Source organism: Sarcophilus harrisii, chromosome 2 (genome assembly GCF_902635505.1).
Source record: "Sarcophilus harrisii chromosome 2, mSarHar1.11, whole genome shotgun sequence".
Taxonomy (NCBI): domain Eukaryota; kingdom Metazoa; phylum Chordata; class Mammalia; order Dasyuromorphia; family Dasyuridae; genus Sarcophilus; species Sarcophilus harrisii.
In genome coordinates, this window is record NC_045427.1 from 143,629,162 (window position 1) to 143,647,467 (window position 18,306).

The window sequence follows — 18,306 nt, forward strand, 5'->3', positions numbered from 1 at the left end:
GGTAGCTGGGTTCACTGCCAGGGAATAAATGTACCTTAGCTCAGTTCTCCTGTAAGTGGAGCTAGGATCCTTCACAGTGTGATTTCACAGTACCACATTAATTTTTCCAAAGATTTAAGTACTGTGGTTGAGTGAAAAGAACCTCACATTGAAGTATGTAAACTTAGTGTTCTATTTACTATACCCTAGTTTCCCCTATCAAGACCATAAGTGAATTAAAGATTAGTATTCAGGCTGAATTGGATAAGTATATGCACAAAAATGGAGACTTGAAAAACACCTGTATTTTGAATTGACTATAGTATTATACATTTAAATTCAGCATTTATTAGGATAAACATAAGACATGTTTCAGCAGCTTTGAATACAGGTAATGCCATAGTGTCTGCTGAAAATTACCACAATTTCTAATCTATCCTAACTATTCTCATGCCCATTCTCCAGATTGATCCACTGGTACACAAAGAGGCTTTTCCTAAAAGATCATTCTGCTGAGAATTGTGGGAAGTTGGCAGCATAATGGAAATCAGAAAGTCTATATCCTCCACATATATCCCAATAATGTTTTAAAACTTCACCAGGTGGAAAAATGATAAATAAAACCAAAGAAAATTGGCTGTAAATGCTTCTGTCCAAAGCAGAACAGCACAAAAAGGTCTGCTGTAATTCTGTAGAAGTTCAGAGAAGAAAGAAGAGGTAAATAGAAGACAAAGTGCTAAACAATCCAGTTCTACAGCAGTAGTCAGGAAAAGAGCAGCACCTGGCCCATGGTAACTTAAGTACCTGTGCCCAACCCAAAACCCCAACAAAGAATAACTCCGAATCCAAATAAAGCCTCAGAGCAAAGCATGTCCTGGCCAGAAGGACTACAATACAAAAGTTACAAAATGGAAGAGCTAGGAAGGATAGAATGGCCAAAAAAATATAATGTTCACAAATAGATAGTATTAAACCTTGCCCAAGAATTGAGCCTCTCTGAAAATTAAAATGAGCTAAACAAAAAAACAGGTCCATGAGCCAACAAAGAATAGTACAATTAAAATGTTGACAGGTAAAAAAGGGAAAATGCCACAAAATAATCCAAGAATCATCATACTACCCGAAAATGACAACCTTCCCTGTACCCCACACCACCCTCAGATTATATTTTAAGATAACATAACTAAAAATTCCCTGGATCTTTTAGAACCAGAAGAGAAAGTGAACATAGGAAGAATACAGAGGTTACTCCGTGCGAGAAACCTTAAAATGAAAACTCCCAGGAGCATGATAACCAAAATTCAGAGCTTCCAGGTTAAAAAAAAATATATATATATATATATATACAGCAAAGTTAAAGTGCTAAGGAGTCACAATAAGGATCACACAAGATCTGATAGTGACCAATATGAAGGTCAGGAGAGCTTGGAATATGATATTCCAAAAAGCACATGATAAAGGCTTACAAGCAAGAATAATTTATCCAGAAAAATAATTGAGTAGAATTCTAGTTAAGATGGGTTAATGAAAATAAGAATATTTTCAAGCATTCCTGATATAAAGAAAAAATCTGAGTGAATTCTTTGAGATGGAAACACAAGAAGGAATAAACATTTATGTAGCACCTATTACATTCCAAGTACCATGAGACAAGAGCAACATAAAAATACAAATATCAGATATGGAAAGGAACTCTATGATAATGGAAAAAGACACAAGTATCTTCTCAGAATCATGTCATAGAGAAGGTGATATATGATAGATGGCATTGTGATGGGTTTTTATGTCTTTAGGCAGAGGGAAATAGGAGGGATAGGGAACTATATGGAAAGTAAAGGAGAATAAAGGAAACAACTATCTCACATAAAAGGGTTGCATAAAGTGAAGAGTATATTAATTTATTAAAGGCATTAATGATGCCTTTACCTAAATTATACAAAGGAAAATGAAAAACACAAGCCTGCTCGCGTGCACACACACACACACACACACACACACACCCCTAATTATGTTGTGGAAATTAGTAGAAGGGGAAATTGTGTGTGTGTATGCATACAAAACAATAGGAAGGGGTGTGAAGAGGGAAAAAGAAAAAACCTTCAATTGAGTGGGAAAAGGAGATGAAAGTGGAAAGGGAAAACAGATCATGTCCTAGAAAAGGGAGAAATAGCAAAGGGAGCAGACTTAGCTTCCCACCCCTTAGACTAAGAACAGGGCTAACTTGAAATCATAATTCTGAGAGACTGGTTGGTTTAGTTCTTGCTCTTCATTCTCAAAGAGGACCCAAATGACATTACTATGTTAGAGTCAAGTTATAGTGTATCCGATGTGGCTGACCAATATGAGCCTGGAATGCTCATTGGTTGGGCACGAATAGTCCCTATGAATATTCAGGCTGGCTTCTCCAACTCTGAACATCTCACAAGTCTGAGCCAATTCATCTGTCTTGTTCATAGAGCACAGCACCTTCTCTGATGGGGGGGTGCCATGCTGGATGGTCCTGAGTCAGTGTCCCCCACGTCATACAATCAATTCTAAAATTCTTAAGTGAGACCTTGGGATCTCAGATTCAGCCTCCTGAGGCCTCTTTTGCTCTGAACCTTCAAAATTTTCTAGTTAGCTTACATTAGCCAAAGGCATAGAATAGTCATACTGGAGCACCAGCCAGGGGTAATTCTGGAGCTGTGTTGCCCACACCCAAAAGAGGGTCTTAAGCCTAGAAGGTCTGGGGTTAAATATCCTCATTTCTAAACTGAGAAGATTGGACTAGCTGATCTTAAATTATCTTCCAGCTCTGATCAATAATCCCTTGGGCCAACAATTTTTAAAAATATTTTTTCAGGGGGCAGCGAGGTAGTGTAGTGGTTAGAGTACCAGCCCTGAAGTCAGGAGGACCTGAGTTCAAATTTGACCTCAGACACTTAACACTTCCTAGCTGTGTGACCCTGGGCAAATCACTTTGAAGAGGGGACCCCAAAACTCTGAAAATTCTTGAAGGAGAAAATCTCTTTCAATTCTGCCTCAATAAGAGACCCTGCCCCAAGTTCTATTTCCCTTAAATGAATTTGTTTTAACTGCTTGAGGGTCGAATGAAGCGGGTTGTGGCCCCTTTAAGAAACTATTTCCTATTGATTTGTGATTCCATTCAGACTGATCTGTGATTCCTTTCAGATTCCCAGCCTTGGCTGGGGCATTTCAGTCCAGGAAGCCAGGGCCTTTGATTCACAAATCCTGGTCAAAAGCACCCCTTTGAAATCCAATAGGACATCTGAGTTCTCACAGCCCCCACTGGACCTGAGCCAACTTGGGCTCTCCATCCCCTATGGGTTCTGATCTGCTCTGGTTGTCTCAGCCCCCATTCTGATGATCTGCTCGGGTTTCCCAACCCCCACCAAGACAAGCAATCCAATGAGCTTCCATCAACTAAGGTCTTTGCAGATGGACCTTGGCAGTTCCCTTTACTGCCAGGACCTTCTGCCCACTGAGAACTGCATTTTCAGTGCAAAACTCCATTTTCCATAGATTTGCCCAATGGAATAATATTCTTTTCCAGGGCCATTCTCTCTTTATCCTCACCTATTTTCCTAACCAGACTTTATGCTTCCAATCCCCATAATAAACCTCTTTTATCAATCTAGATTTTCGGGTCTGTAATTCCTTTACAGAGAACCTCTTTGCCTCCAGAATGGAGTCCCCAAAAGTGCCTACCCTTGTGCTAAATCCCAAAGGGTTGCAGGGGAGCCAAACCTCTCCACTTGGTTCCCTGAACCCCAAACCTGCCACTAGACCTTATCATTTAACTCCCTGACCACCAGCAATCCTAATTTCATTTTGGTTCCCTAAATCTAAACCTCATCAAAACCACAGGTTGAATTCCTATCCCTAATAGTTAGTTATATAGTGTTAGGTTTAAAAACCATAGCACAATACCTTATCACTGATCTAACCTCCAAAATTGGCTTCTGCTGAACAAAAGGGGAGCTAGTTTGAGACTTATCATTAAAAAATCAAACAAATATCACTTCTCTGAACTTGTATTCTTTTTTCATGTTAGGTTAAAGGTTTTCACATTAGCCTCAAAGTTAAAACACACAATTCTGATAAACTGGGAGGGAGGGTGACTAGTGATAATTGTATGCTAATTAGCCCAAATTTTGGGGCTAGACACTGAGGAGGAAGAAGGAAGAAGAGGGCAGGGAGGGAAAGTCCAATCTCACATTTATACAGGATCTTACAAAATGCTTCCCTCACACAGTGAAGTATCCTATATAGGATACTTTTTATATCCTCATTTTATAGATAGCAAATTGAGGCTCAGGGACTTTTATGTAGTCTCCTGAGATTATTCCAATCTCTTTGTAGAGGGCAGCTCATTATTATTTTTAAAGTTCTAGGGGATACCCCGAGGGACTGAGTTTCTAGTACAGTAGATCACAAGCCCCCTCAGTGTGTTCACTAACAATTATCCCTCATCTATAAGAAGAAAACTTCCAAGATATAGTCTCCTAAAAATACAGGTTCTGCAGAGAAAACACAAAGTCAGTGAGGCAATTCACAACCTCTAGTTACTGGAAGTTCTCCTGTCAACCTTTCCAGAATCCCCCTTAATATAATTCCATGCTTGAGCTTCCTATGACAGGTTGCATTTCCTAAAACTACCTCTCCTTAGGACGTGTCCATTTCCTACTGATCTATTCTTTCCAATGACATGGTCAGTTGGTGTCAGGGAGGAAGGGAAGGAGGAAGGAGAAGAAGAATACTGCATAGTCATCTTTTTACTTATAGTGCCAGAGGATTATTTCATTTTTTATTATTTTCATGTTTTTGCATGTAGAATTGATATGGTATAGCTTTTAGGGAAATATAGCCGTGGTTTTGGGGTCTTCTGAGCTTGGGGCTTCTACTCTGGCAATCTATCTGATTCCAAAGTCTGGCTTTGCCCCCCCTCCCCACAGTTCTGACAATCTGCCTGATTCTGGAGAACACTCCTTAATTCATTGCTGACAGGCAATCTTGTCAATAATAATCTAGTCAACCTGAGAACACTCCTTCCCATCTATGAGCTATAGAATTAGCATATATATGATTGAAAGCTGGATAAATGCCTATCTTTGCTTCTGTTTTTCTGCTGAGTTCCCTTACAATTCAGTCTGCTTTGTAATGGCGTTACAATTACTTACAACAAACTTTGCCCCTTGACTAGGAGATGGGTTCAAGCCTGCAAATGCTTTTGAGACATCTCATGACACTAGTCTGGGACCCCAGACTTTTTGGAGTCCCCCTTTCCCAACCTCAACAGTATCATCTGCCTTTCATCCAATGACCAAAATCTTCTCAAATTGATTAAAGTTTTGTTCACATCTAATTTATACTTGAATCAACTAATTTAGTCAGGGGTCCTGGCTTTTTCTGATTACAGTAGTGAAGATGAAGGACAGAGTCATTATAACGGTGAGAGGAGGGCTCATCATTTTGAAACCCTACTCACATTGGAAATGAGTTAAAGAGACAATACTCCATATATCCCATGAAGGGCATAGCACCTTCCAAAATCTATAAAAAAATAAGAGGGGATGGTGAAAACCACCCCCATTTCCAATGTGAGTAGATTTTCAAAACGATGAGCCCTCCTCTCACTTCTAGTGCCTCTGTGTCTTTTCTTTCTCTGAACTTCATTTGTATAGCATGAATACTATTTTTATCTTTTCCTAGACAGTTTTATTTTTTAGAGTCAGATTATACTGAACTCTCTCCTAGTATTTCTTTTGAGCTATCCAATTACTGATGTCAAATTTAAACTTATGATATACATTTCCATGTTAAAAAACATAAACAATTGATCCTTGAATCCTTTGATGTTGTCTCTTATATGTTAAATTTTCTATTAATTTCAAGTTTGGTTGAAAGTCCTGAAAATCTGTAAGTTCATTTAATGTCCATTTTTCTTCAATATTATGGATATGATATTTTTGGCTGCAGACCTACTTCTTTTGACTGCCGGTATATATATATATATGATTGGAGAACTTGTGGTCTTTTATTGTGGCTGCTGATTAGTCCTATATATGGCTCATTGTAGCTCCAGTGTATTTGAGGGGGTTTTTTCCCCTTATTTCTTGCAAAACTTTCTCTTTGATCTGGGGGGGTTTGAAAATTTGACAATAATATTCCTATGTGTTTTCCACAAAGGATCTCTTTGATGTGGCAATTAGTAGGGTTTTTTTTTTCCATTTCTAACTTTCCCTTCATATCTCTTCAGAACAATTTTCTTGGATTATTTATTTCATTACTATGTTAAGGTTCTTTTTTGGATCACAGCTTTCAGGTAGTACAATTTTTTTTCTTCTTGATTTCCTGTTCAGATCTGTTGTTTTTCTTTTAAGAAGTTTCACATTCTGTTCTATTTTCTTCATTCTTCATATTTTGTTTTGTTATTCCTTGGTCTCTTGTAGCTTCACTGGCTTTCTCTTGCCCAGTTCTAATTTTCAGAAAATTATTTTGGTCTTTGAGACTCTCCTTTTCTAGTTGGTTAACTTTTTTTCATAATTTGTTTTTCTTGGATGGTTTTTATTTTATTTTATTTTTAAAAATTTTTTCCTCAATGTTTCTCATTTGATTTTTAAATTCTTTTTTGAGTTCTATAAATTCTTTCTGGGAAGGAAGCTACTTATTTATTATTCTCTTTGGAGTATAAGAAGCTTTTTAATTTTTTTTTACTTTTGTCCTTTTCTGAAAATGAACCATGGTCTTCTCTATTCCCATAGTAAGTTTCTATGATTGGGCTCTTTCTTTTTTGTTGGTTAATTTTTTAAAATTAGAAGTATTAGTGTGAGTACCTCTAATCATGGCGTGGGAAGGTGGTACCTCTAATTTCACTTCAGCTCTCCCCTCTGAACTGGAACCCCAAATCAAAAGCTGCACTTTCCTACAAATGCCTGCAGCCAGCAGCGTCCCTGCACCTCTGCCTCTGCACTCACCAGTTGTGCTAGTTCCTTCTCACCCATGGCTACCTCTCTGTGTCACAGCTGGGCCTGGTGTTCCCAATCCAGGTTCCCTCTGTCTTCCCAGACAGACCCATACCACAAATAGTCCGGGAAGTGAAAATTTCTGTGGTTCCTGTTGGGCTTGGGCCAAACCCAGCTCACCCCAAGGCTATGGAGCAAGCCTGGAGATAATTGCACTTCATTCAAGTTAATCCTCAGCCTGGGGGCTTTCTGGGTTGTACCAGGAGCCCTGTGTTCTGCCTCCTCTACTCTATTTCTCATTACTCTATGTTCACCCTGAGGCACAAATTTGTTGTTTGTGGGGGAAATCTGGAGAGCTTAGAATTTACTGACCTACTCCACCATCTTCCCAGAATCCTCTCCCTGTTGCTATCATTGGAGGCAACTTGGTCACAGTGGATAGAATGTTGTGTGACTTATTGGATGCAGCCCTGAATCTAAATTTAGGAAAACTTGAGTTCGAATCTAACATCATATACTTAGTAGTTGTGTGACCATGAGCACCTTATTTAACTTCTGTCTACCTCAATTTCTTTCACTATATAATAGAATAAAAATTGCACTTACCTCACAGCAGTGTAGTGAGGATAAAGTGAGATGATATTTGTAGAGTGCTTAGCACATAGTAGGCACTTAACAAATGTTTTTTGTTAGACTGAGCCGACACAGTGTAGTGTTAAAGGTGGAAAGACTTGAAATCAAAAGACCTAGAGTTCAAATCTGGATTCTGCATTTTACTGTCCGTGAAAACTTGGGAAACTAATTGACTAGTTAATGTCTAGGGCCTTCTAGCTCAAATTCTACAATAAAATTCCAAAATTTTTAGCAGCCTTAGGCGATTTAAGTAATAAAACTCAAAATTGTTTGAAGATTTTTAAGATATTATATATAGATGACAGATAAAAAGATAGAGGAAGAAAGAAAAAAGAATTTGATTGATATAATATATACTTCCCTATATATAGTTATATACATTTTGTTGTTTAGTTGTTTTTCAGTTGTATCTGACTCTTCAAAACCCTTTTGAGGATTTTCTTGGGGAAGATATTAGAGTAGCTTGCCATTTCCTTCTCCAACTTATTTTTATGAGGAGAAAACTGAGGCAAACAGTGAAATAATTTGCCTAGAGTTACATAGCTAGTAAGTATCTGAGGCCAAATTTGAACTCAGTCTCCAGCATTGTATCCACTGTGTCACCTAGCTGCCCCTAACTATGTATATTTAATGCCTTAAAATTTTTTTGCCAATCTTAGTCACTTAACCTAAAGGATTACTGAATCATAAATTACAATGTTAATGATATTATAATAACTAAGTCACCTCATCCTTTTGAATCTCATCTGTAGAATCCTATCCATCACAGGATTTTGGGGGGGTCTCAGATTAGATGATGAATGTAACTTGTTTTACAATGTGGTATAGTGTGCTAGAATGGAAAGACAGGCATTTTTCTACATCTCATCTTATACAGAGTCCCATATCTTGGCCTACTATAAGTTTGGCAGCCATAGCACTTGAATGGACATCTCTCATAATTGCTTAATTGGTCTCCTCCTGCTTGTTCTCTGGCAGTACCAAGTTCCTCCTGGCTTTTATCAAAACTTAGTCATGTTTTCACATCTATTGTTTCTTTCGATAAAATGCAACCATGGGAAATATCACTTTGCCCTGGAAGATAGCACAAAGTGAATTTTTTAATAGAGGATTAGGGGAACTTGACAATTATTTGAGTTGAAATAGGGTCAGGACAGGATTCGTATTAGTAAATAAAAGTGTGACATGAGACATCCCTCGGATCCTGCATTTTCTTTTTTTTTCCTTTTCTACCTTGTGCACTTATATAGTCAAAGAATGCTAGAACTTAGAGTTCATTTGACTTTATTCTTATAGAAAATGTAACTGCAGCCCTGAGAAGTATAATTGTTTATCCAAGGTCATAGAGCAACAATAGTGAATCTCTCAAACTGGATCTCCTGCTCCTAAGTCCAGTGCTCTTTAACGCTACATGCCTACAAGTTCCAGAGGCAGAATTCCCAAACATCAGGACTCATTGAGGCAAATAGGTTGCACTGTCAGAACTGAGATGAAGATAGAGTGAGGCAACAAGATTTCTAAGCACAATCAATTTATTAGCAAACTTTCCAATAAATGAGGTCAAAAACTCCTTAGTAACCAAATATTCATCTGACGGTCTAAGCAGATCTCTTATACACACACAAAGGAACCTAAAAGACAGTAACATCAAATAGATAGTAACAAAGGTGTATCTTACTTCTGATTTGTCAGTACCATGGCTATAAATCACAAATTATGCCAGTTTATCATAAGATGGACTAACATTCTCTGGAAGGTCCAGTACTTGGCAATTTTTAATAGTATTTTATTTTTTCCCAATTTCCTACAAAAACAATTTTGAGCATTCATTATTTAAAATTTTGAGTTCCAAATTTTCTTTTCTCCTCCTTCATCTCTTCCCTCCCTAAAATGTTAAACAAATTGAAAAAAGTTAATTAATTATGTCCAATCATGAAGAACATATTTCCATATTAGTCATATTGCAAAAGAAGAAACAGGCCATAAGAAACTGATGAATGGTTAGGAGCTCTGAACAGGCAGTTTATAGAGGGTGAAATCAAAACTATGAATAGTCATATTAAAAGTGCATATAAATAATGCATATAAAAGCAAATTATAGTTTTTAGGTAGCATCTCACGTCATCAGATTGGCTAAAAAAGAAAAGGGAAATTACAAATACTAGAGAGCTTGTGAAAAAGTAAGTACATTAATGCACAGTTGTCTGGAAAGCAATTTGGAACTATGTTAAAAAAAAAAAAAAACTATTAAACTGTGCATACTTTTTGACTCTGCCATACTGTTAGAAAGTCTCTCCCAAAGAGATCAATGAAAATTGGAAATAACCCATACACACAAAAAATATTTATATCAATTCTTTCTGTGGTGGCAAAGAATTAAAAATAGAGGGGATGCCCATCAATTGGGAATTGAACAAATGATAGTATATGAATGCAATGGAATATCATTGTACTCTAAGAAATGAAGAAGAGGATGATTTCAGAAAGAATTGGAAAAACATATGAACTGATGCAGAGTGAAGTAAGCAGAACAAGGAAAACAATTTACAGTCACAGCGATATGGTAAAAATTTAAAAACTTAGTAATAATGATCAACTATGACAGACGTGGTTCTTCTCAGCAGTTCAGTGATCCAAGGCAATCCCAATAAACTTTTAATGGAAAATGCCATCCACATCCAGAAAGAGAAGAACTACAGATATTGAATGTAAATCAACTTATGCTATGTTCACTTTTTTTCTTTTTCTTCTGTTTTTTTCCTCTCATTGTTTTTCCCTTTTGTTTTGATTTTTCTCTCCCAACATGATTCATAAGGAAATATATAAAAAAGAATGAACATGTATAATCAACAAAAAAGACAAATCTAGTCTATAAAAAAACTTAGCAACTCTGATCAACACAGCAAACTTTCACAATTCCAAAAAACTCATAATGAAAAAATGATATCCACTTCCAGAGAGAAAACTAATAGACTCAGAATGTAAATTGAAAATAGATTTTTTCCTTTTTTTTAAACATATAACTAATATAGAAATGTGTTTTGCATGACTTCATATTTATAGTAGGTTTTGTATTTCATGTCTTTCCAATAAGTGGAGATAAAGTTTGAGTTAAGGAAAAAATCTGAAATGGATAATAAAATGTTAACAATTTTAAATGATAATAATATCACTTACCTTCTAGGATTATTGTGAGGATTAAATGAAATATTAATAAGTGCTTTGTAAACCTTAAAGTGCAAGATAAATGCTAGTTAGCATAATTATCATTTGCTTTTATTTCCCTCTTCCATGCCTTATAAGTGAATGTTTACCCTTTGTAGCCAACTTTTCAAAGATGGTAGAATAAACTCCCATTCATACAAAGTCTTCATTAATTCAATTCAACAATTTTACAAAACACCTACTATATACTAGTGCTAAATACTAAGGAGACACAAACAAAACCGGAACAATCTTTACTTTCAGAAGAAGGGGAAGTTTTCTTCTATTCTATTGAGTGGAGTAAAATAACATATGGACAAGTGTAATCCATAGAAAACTGAGAAGAGGAAGAATAATAAGAGGTTGGGAAGGGAATAAGGAAAGGTATCAATCAAAGCGTTTATCAAGTATTTACTATGTACCAAGCACTGTGCTAAGGGCTAGATAAGTAAAAACAAAAAAGACAATCCGTGCTTTTAAGTAGTTCACAGCCTAATGGGGAAAATAATATGCAAATTATACATACAGCATAAATTAGAGATAATCACCAGAAGACACCAGCATTAAAAGCAGAGAGTGTGTGACTAGGAGAAGCTTCATGGAGAAGACAACCACAGATGGGACCTGAAGGAAGCCAAGAAAATCACAAAGGAGGTGGAAATGAGAAGAGAGAGGAATACAGACATGGGAATTGCAAATGAAAATGCCTGGAGCCAGGAAATGGTGACCTAGGAACAGAAAATAAGTAGGAAGAGGTCATGTTTTGAAGGTCTTTCTTTTTTAAAAGCTTTTCATTTTCAAAACACATACATAGATAGTTTTCAACATTTACCCTTGCAAAACCTTGTGTTCCAAATTTTTTTTCTCCCATCCTTCTCCCCATCTCCTCCCCTAGATGGCAAGTAATCCAATATATGTTAAACATGTGTAATTCTTTTGTACAAATTTCCACAATTATCTTGCTACACAAGAAAAATCAGATCAAAAAGGAAAAGAATGAGAAAGAAAACAAAATGTAAGCAAACAACAACAAAAGTGAAAATATTATGTTGTGATCCACACTCAGTCCCTATGTCTCTCTATCTCTGACAGTGCAGAGGGGTGCAGACGGCGCTCTCCCCAAGACCATTGGAACTCCCTTAGTCACCTTGCTGTTGAAAAGAGCCACGTCTATCAGAATTGATCATCATATAATCTTGTTGTTGCTATGTACAATGTTGTCTTGGTTCTTTATACTTTAAAAATTGAACAGATGATCTTTAATTGATGCTAGAGGGAAGAGAGGTCCATTGGAGTTGATTGATTGGGAGTAAAAGGATGAGGAAGGGGAGGGATGACATGGTCATATTTGCACTTTAGAAAGTTCAATTTAACAGCGGAATGGAGAATGGAGTGGATTGGGGAGAGACTTGAGGAAGGGAAATCAGCTAGCAGGTATGAACTGATGAGGGCCTGGACTAGGATTGGTAGCACTGTCAGAGGAGAAGGGGACTCTATAGGAGAGATGTTTTGAAGACAAAAAAATGACAGGATTGGAGAACTGCTTAGATATAGAGGTTATCATGGAAGAAGGTACACCTGCTTCAAGTATTGACACAAAATGATGATAATGAAAGACAGCGATGAGGAGGAGGTGCATTTTCAACATGGGAAATGGTCTGTGGGACTGCAAGGACCATGATTGTAGTTCTTGATCATGATGCTATCCTTGGAATCTGCTCAAGTAGCTTCAATGGCACCTTCTGGTTTCTTGGCATTTCTTATTATATGCATTTTTCTCAAACTTCTCTCCCTGCACAACACTGACTTATGCTTATTGTGTTATTCTTCCTCCCCTCCACCTCCTCAAATCCAGTGTTCAATTCATACCTCAGTTCAGGTTCCAAAAGTGTGATTACACACAGAAAGAGAAAGAGAGAGAAAGAGACAGGGAGAGAGACAGACAAACAGACTGGACTTCCATTTTAGTTAATTTGTATATATTACATATCTATTTATCTCTGTGTATTGTGTCCTCCCAGCAAGCTATGTGAGGACAGATCCTGCTTTCATGTTTATCTTTGAGTCCCCAGTATCATGCACAGTCCCTGATATACAGCAAGCATTTAACAAATGTGGATAAGAGGTGAACTGTCATTTGGGGGCAACAACTAGGAGTCCATTTTAGGACAAATTCTTCAAGAGAATTCATTGAAATAAGCTTGGAAATACAGTGAACAATCAAATTGTACATGTTCTTACATGCCAGGCAAAGGAGTTTGCATTTTTTTCTACAGGGAACCTATTGTATAGGAAGTCACTTGGGGTTTTTGATCGGAAATGTGATAGTCAGCTCTGTGCCTTGCATTGGGTGGTGGATCTCTATAGGTAAAAATGGTGTCACAAAGAACATATTTGGATTTAAGGTTTAAGTGGTCCATGGTTCTTGAACCATGGACACGAGTGTGGGAGCTTTGTTTGCTGCTGTCTTGCGTAGTCCAGACTCATCTCGGTCTGCATTTGATGCTTCTTCAGATCTGTGCTTTAGCAACTCTCTTTTCCATTGCATGCAGAAGGCTGCTGCCTCCATTTCATCTGCATCTAGAAGAGGCTCCCTTAAGCCCTGGAGATAAAAGACACACATATTTGGATTCTGGTTTTATATTCAGTTATATTCAAAGTCGATGAAAGCTTGGACCTACCAGGTTATTGGGCACACCAATCCATATTGATGACTCAGTCATACTCTTTTGGTATCCTTATTGTGGCAATTGGTGTACATCAATATGAAATTTGTGAAAATGTAATTGTGTTAATGTCCTTTTTTATTTCCTATTTTTCAGAATCAATCATTTTTTAACAGGTCAGGTTTAAGTTGTTTTAATGCAAGTCATAACTTTTTCTACTTTTTAATTTTTTTCTTTTAGTTTAGAACTAAAGACTTTGATTCTTAAATAAATTCAAAGTACATTATAGTCTAGCAAATAAACAGCAATTGTTAGCAAAAAACAATTTATTGCAATAGGAAGCTACCAGATAAACTTTATCTTCTTCCTAGCTACTGTACAAGTGAAATCCAACTCCCACATTAGGCAGCCACCTCCCCATCACTCATGTTCTAGGATCTCCCATCCTGCTCAACTAAATTTGTACCGATTACTTCTATTTCACATCACAGACTACAAAGTTTATTTGAGGAGATAGTTCATTTTGCTTCTCAGAATACCAAAATTGTTATTTATAATTGTAAGTAGCAAAGCCAGAATTCAGATCCTCCTCCTACTCTTTTCCTAAGCAACACATTGCTTGTTTTTGTTTTTTAAATAAATAGTAGGATTAATTATTCAGGTAAAAAAGCATTTAGTGAGTGTCTAATTATGTGCTATGCTTATGTGCTATGCTTTGCTATGCAAGACAAAAAAAAATGCTCTATCTTCATCTTAAGAGACTTAAACTCTACTAGTGAATAGTAATTTCTTGTGTAATTTCAAAGTTTGATGAAAAGGAAGGAATCTGGGAAGGTAACCTAGCTATCATAGTTCAAATCCCTCCACCAATGGGTAATAAAGAAAACTCAAAGTGATGCGGTTTGAATGCTCTCAATTCCTGGTGGTCAAGAGGTTAGTGGCAATAAGAGAGTTGTAAAATTCCTCTTTAAATGGGCCACAGGTTTAGGAGTGAAAGAATCCACTCATTCCTGAATTATTAGTTGCAAAATGAAAATTTATTGTTGGATAGAAATCAATTTGCCAAGGGACTGAACTTCTATAGTGGCAAAGACCTATTAAGGAAATGGAGTTTTGGCGCTGAGAATGCTTTCTCAGTGGACAGAAGGGTCCTGGCAGTTGAGCAAGCTACCTAGGGCCATCTGCAAAGAGCTTAGTTGAGGGAAGCTGTTATATTGGATATCTTGGTGGGGGCTGGGACTGCAGGAGCTAATCAGACCAGAATTCCTCAATTGAATGAGAATTTAGAATTTCTATGGGAGTTGATTTGCTCCTGAATAGTATTGCTTCTCTTATCCTGGGAGGATGGGGCTCTGTCTCCACTCCTTGGAGCCTGGGAGATTCTGATCTCTAAGATCAGAAAAGGGAACACAATCTCTAAGAGCAATAATCTTAAAGGGAACAAAACTTAGCAGTTTCTCTCCCTCTTCAAAAGGATCTGAAATTCAACTTTATCAATCATATTCCATGTTGATAACTCCAATGAAAGGTTCAGTTAGGAGACAGAATCAGCATAATTGTCCACAATGAAGTCTGTGAATTTTCAGTAGGTTTTAGTGATCCGGATCACCCACAAGCCATTCTCCTTCGATCTCTAGTCAAAGAGCTGGCTGGATTTCACTGGCAGGAACCAGTAACATGACTAGCATCAAAAAAGTCCTTCATACTTACTCGGAGACATGCTGCTTCTGCTGCCTTTAAAGTGTGCAAAACACCCTGGAGGAGGTTCTGGGCATTGTTCACAAGGAGCTCTTCAGAGGACTTGCTGCTTGCTAGAGCTGCTTTGACACTTGAAAAAAGAGAAAAATGCTGTGGTATATTTAAATGATGAAATTTAGTTCAAACCAAATAAAAAGACAAGCTATAATAATAAAAAATTTTTTACCAATTTGTTTCCTGGCTATTGAGAAGATGTTACAAAAACAGACAGGAAAAGAATATTCCTGATTTATTTTTCATGAGTTGTGAGATTTATAGCTGCTATTGGGGGCACTAAAATTAGGTGAGGTACAGTAGAAAAGAGATTGGAAATGGAAGACCCGAGTTCAATTCTAGCTCTGCTATGTGTGATTTGGAGCCTTTAAAGGTCTTTTAAAGACTCAGATACTTCATGGTTATGTGACCTTGACTAAGTTACTTAAATGCCAGAATGTATTGAACTTTCCAAGTAATGTTAAGGATGAGAAAATTTTTCTGAGCTATTTTCCAATAAATAAATTGTTAAATAATAAATTAGTTTCAAGAGAAGAGATGCATTCCTTAGTAATCATGGGATAAAATGTTCCAAATTACTTATAAAAGAGAAATATATATTAAAACAGCCAGTGTGGCCATATTTGAATTCAAGAGATGAATCTTGCTGACTTCAGGTTCAGTGTTTTACCTGCTGAAACACCTAACTGCCCAACCTATCTAATAGCAGCTAAACTTGGATAGGTGTATTAATCAGCCTTGGTCCCAAAAAACAATACTTACCAGATGCTTATACAATTAATAAGTACTTAACAATCACCTACTATGTGCCAAACATTGATGCAGTTGTCTCTTTTGCTGAACATTTCTTTAGTACAAGACAGCTCTTTATAGAGTCATTAGTATATGAAAATTACCACAGTATAAAACATAAAACACTAATAAAATATATTTTAAGATTGAAAAATATTTCAAAAGAATGGGATCCCAATCCCTCAAGAGTTAGTTGATGATTAATAGAGATTTTTTTTAACTCTCCCAAAAGAATTATGTTTGGTGGTTGTTTTTTAAACTACATTGACAAGAAGAAAGCTATACTATATCATCACTAAGGTCTCTTTTTGTTCTAAATCTTATATTCTATAATTCTATATTTCTATAAAAATTCTATATATTCTATAATTCTAAGGAAGGGACTAAAACATTGCTAAGGGCAGAGACTGATGATAATGAACAACAAAAAGAAGGCAGAACCATCTAAAATCAATTTTGCTTCTGTTTTTGTTATGTTTTGTTTTGTTATGAGGGAGAATGATCTTCATCTTGAGAAGGAAAGAACACAAGTAGACAAAGTAGAATAAAACCAGTAAGTATGGAGGTGGTATTTAAAAAGCTAGATGCTCTCTGGGGGTCATACCACTTGAGCCAGACAAATTCTATCATAGAGTACTGTAAGAACTTGTGGATGTGAGGGGTGAACCACATTGGTAATCTTTACAGAATCATGGAAAACAGGAGTACTTCCTTGGAACTGATGCCTGACAATCATTGTCTTGATTAGGTTCATCTAATTATATATGTCTCTGTTTGATATCAAATCCTTGAAAAAAAATCTACAATTGTTTATTAAAGATAAGGTAGGTGAACACTTAGAACTACACACACCAGCATGAAATTCTTTGAAAACAATACACAGAAGATTATAGCATTTTTTTTTTTTTTTTTTTGGACAGGAGAGTGATAAAAGTATTGGACTATGAAGACTCACTAGGAATGTAATCTTTGGCAAAGCATTTTATCTCTAAGTCTTGATATCTTCATCTGTAAACATGAGAACTTTAATGCTAATAATGCTTATGTCTCACAAGGTAACAATACTTATAAATCTTAAAACACTAAATACATATGAATAGGTGATAACTAAAAAGATTCTGGAGCAGGGGTATTCAATACAATAATGAAGTGCCTACTATGAGCCAGGTATTGTGTTAGGTATGAGATATACAAACCCAAAATAATAACAGCTTCTCCTTCAAGAAACTTACATTTTACTGAGGAGAAACAATATGAACACTGAAAAGTCAATACAAAATATCCATAAATTAGTAGAGTGGAATGTTGACAAATTGGGGGGGGGGGGAGGTTAAGGAAAGATTAGGAAAGAGTACGAAATATCACGCGCATTGGGTCTTGATGGAAATCCGAGATCCTGAGCTAAGAACAGAAGGTATTCCATGTTGGTGGTAAAGGATGAAATATTAAATATAAAAAATCAAAATGTCATGTATAGGAAACAGCAAGTTGGGCAGTTCCCTCAAAGTGATATTTAAAGACGATATGACTGATCAGCTGTAATATGTATTTGTCATAATGTAATTAAAAGTCTCCTGGACTTGGAGTCAGGAGTCCTCCTTACTACCTAACTTCACTAAGAACTCTCATTTAACCTTTCTAGGTATTAGTTTCCTTATGTGTCAAAATGAGACAATTGGGCAAGAGGATTCCAAAGGTCCTGTTCATTTTTAGATCTTATGACCCTATGAATTAGATAGATCTCAATCTCAATATGTCAGCCAAAAAAAAATCTATGATCTATATTTTAACTCTCTAATACCAACGCAATCGAAGGGAATACTGAGAAGCCAAAAAGAGAGAGAGAGACCACAAGACCATAGGCTCTGCCTTTGTCAGACTACATCTGGACTTTTGATCCCAGTTTTGCAACGCTCCATTTTAGAAAGGACATTGAAAACTGAGGTGTATATAGAAGAGAAAAGCTAACATAGCTAACATGATGTATGGACATGGAACTATGTCAGATGGAAAGAGATTTTACAGGTGTGCTTGGGGAGAGGGGAGAAGATGGTGGAATTCATGACCTTCAAATATTCAAAATGTTTTTTTAATATGTAAAGATGAGAAATATTGTGCTGTGGCCTCAGAAGCACGCATAGAAATTATAAGAAGACCTACTTTGGGCTCAGCATAAGAAAAGACTTCCTAAAAATTAGAGCAATCCCAAAACACCATGAATTGCCTTGGGAGATAGAGATTTCCTCACAGTTGTTGTTATTTAGTCATTTTCAGTTCTGTCAGACTCTTTGTGACCCCATTTAAGGCTTTCTTGG

At 36.6% G+C, this 18,306-nt stretch overlaps 1 protein-coding gene across 1 annotated transcript in view; it reads right to left on the reverse strand.

The window, feature by feature from the left end:
• Window positions 1-13,061: 13,061 nt before the first annotated feature.
• LOC111718642 overlaps window positions 13,062-18,306 on the reverse strand; it is a 61,126-nt gene continuing 55,881 nt past the window's right edge. Inside the window, exons 7-8 of the mRNA XM_023494821.2 lie at window positions 15,158-15,275; window positions 13,062-13,383 (exon numbers count right to left, since the gene is read on the reverse strand). Coding sequence (XP_023350589.2) covers window positions 13,189-13,383; window positions 15,158-15,275 — 313 coding nt within the window. The 3' untranslated portion in view covers window positions 13,062-13,188. The remainder of the gene's footprint in view (window positions 13,384-15,157; window positions 15,276-18,306) is intronic.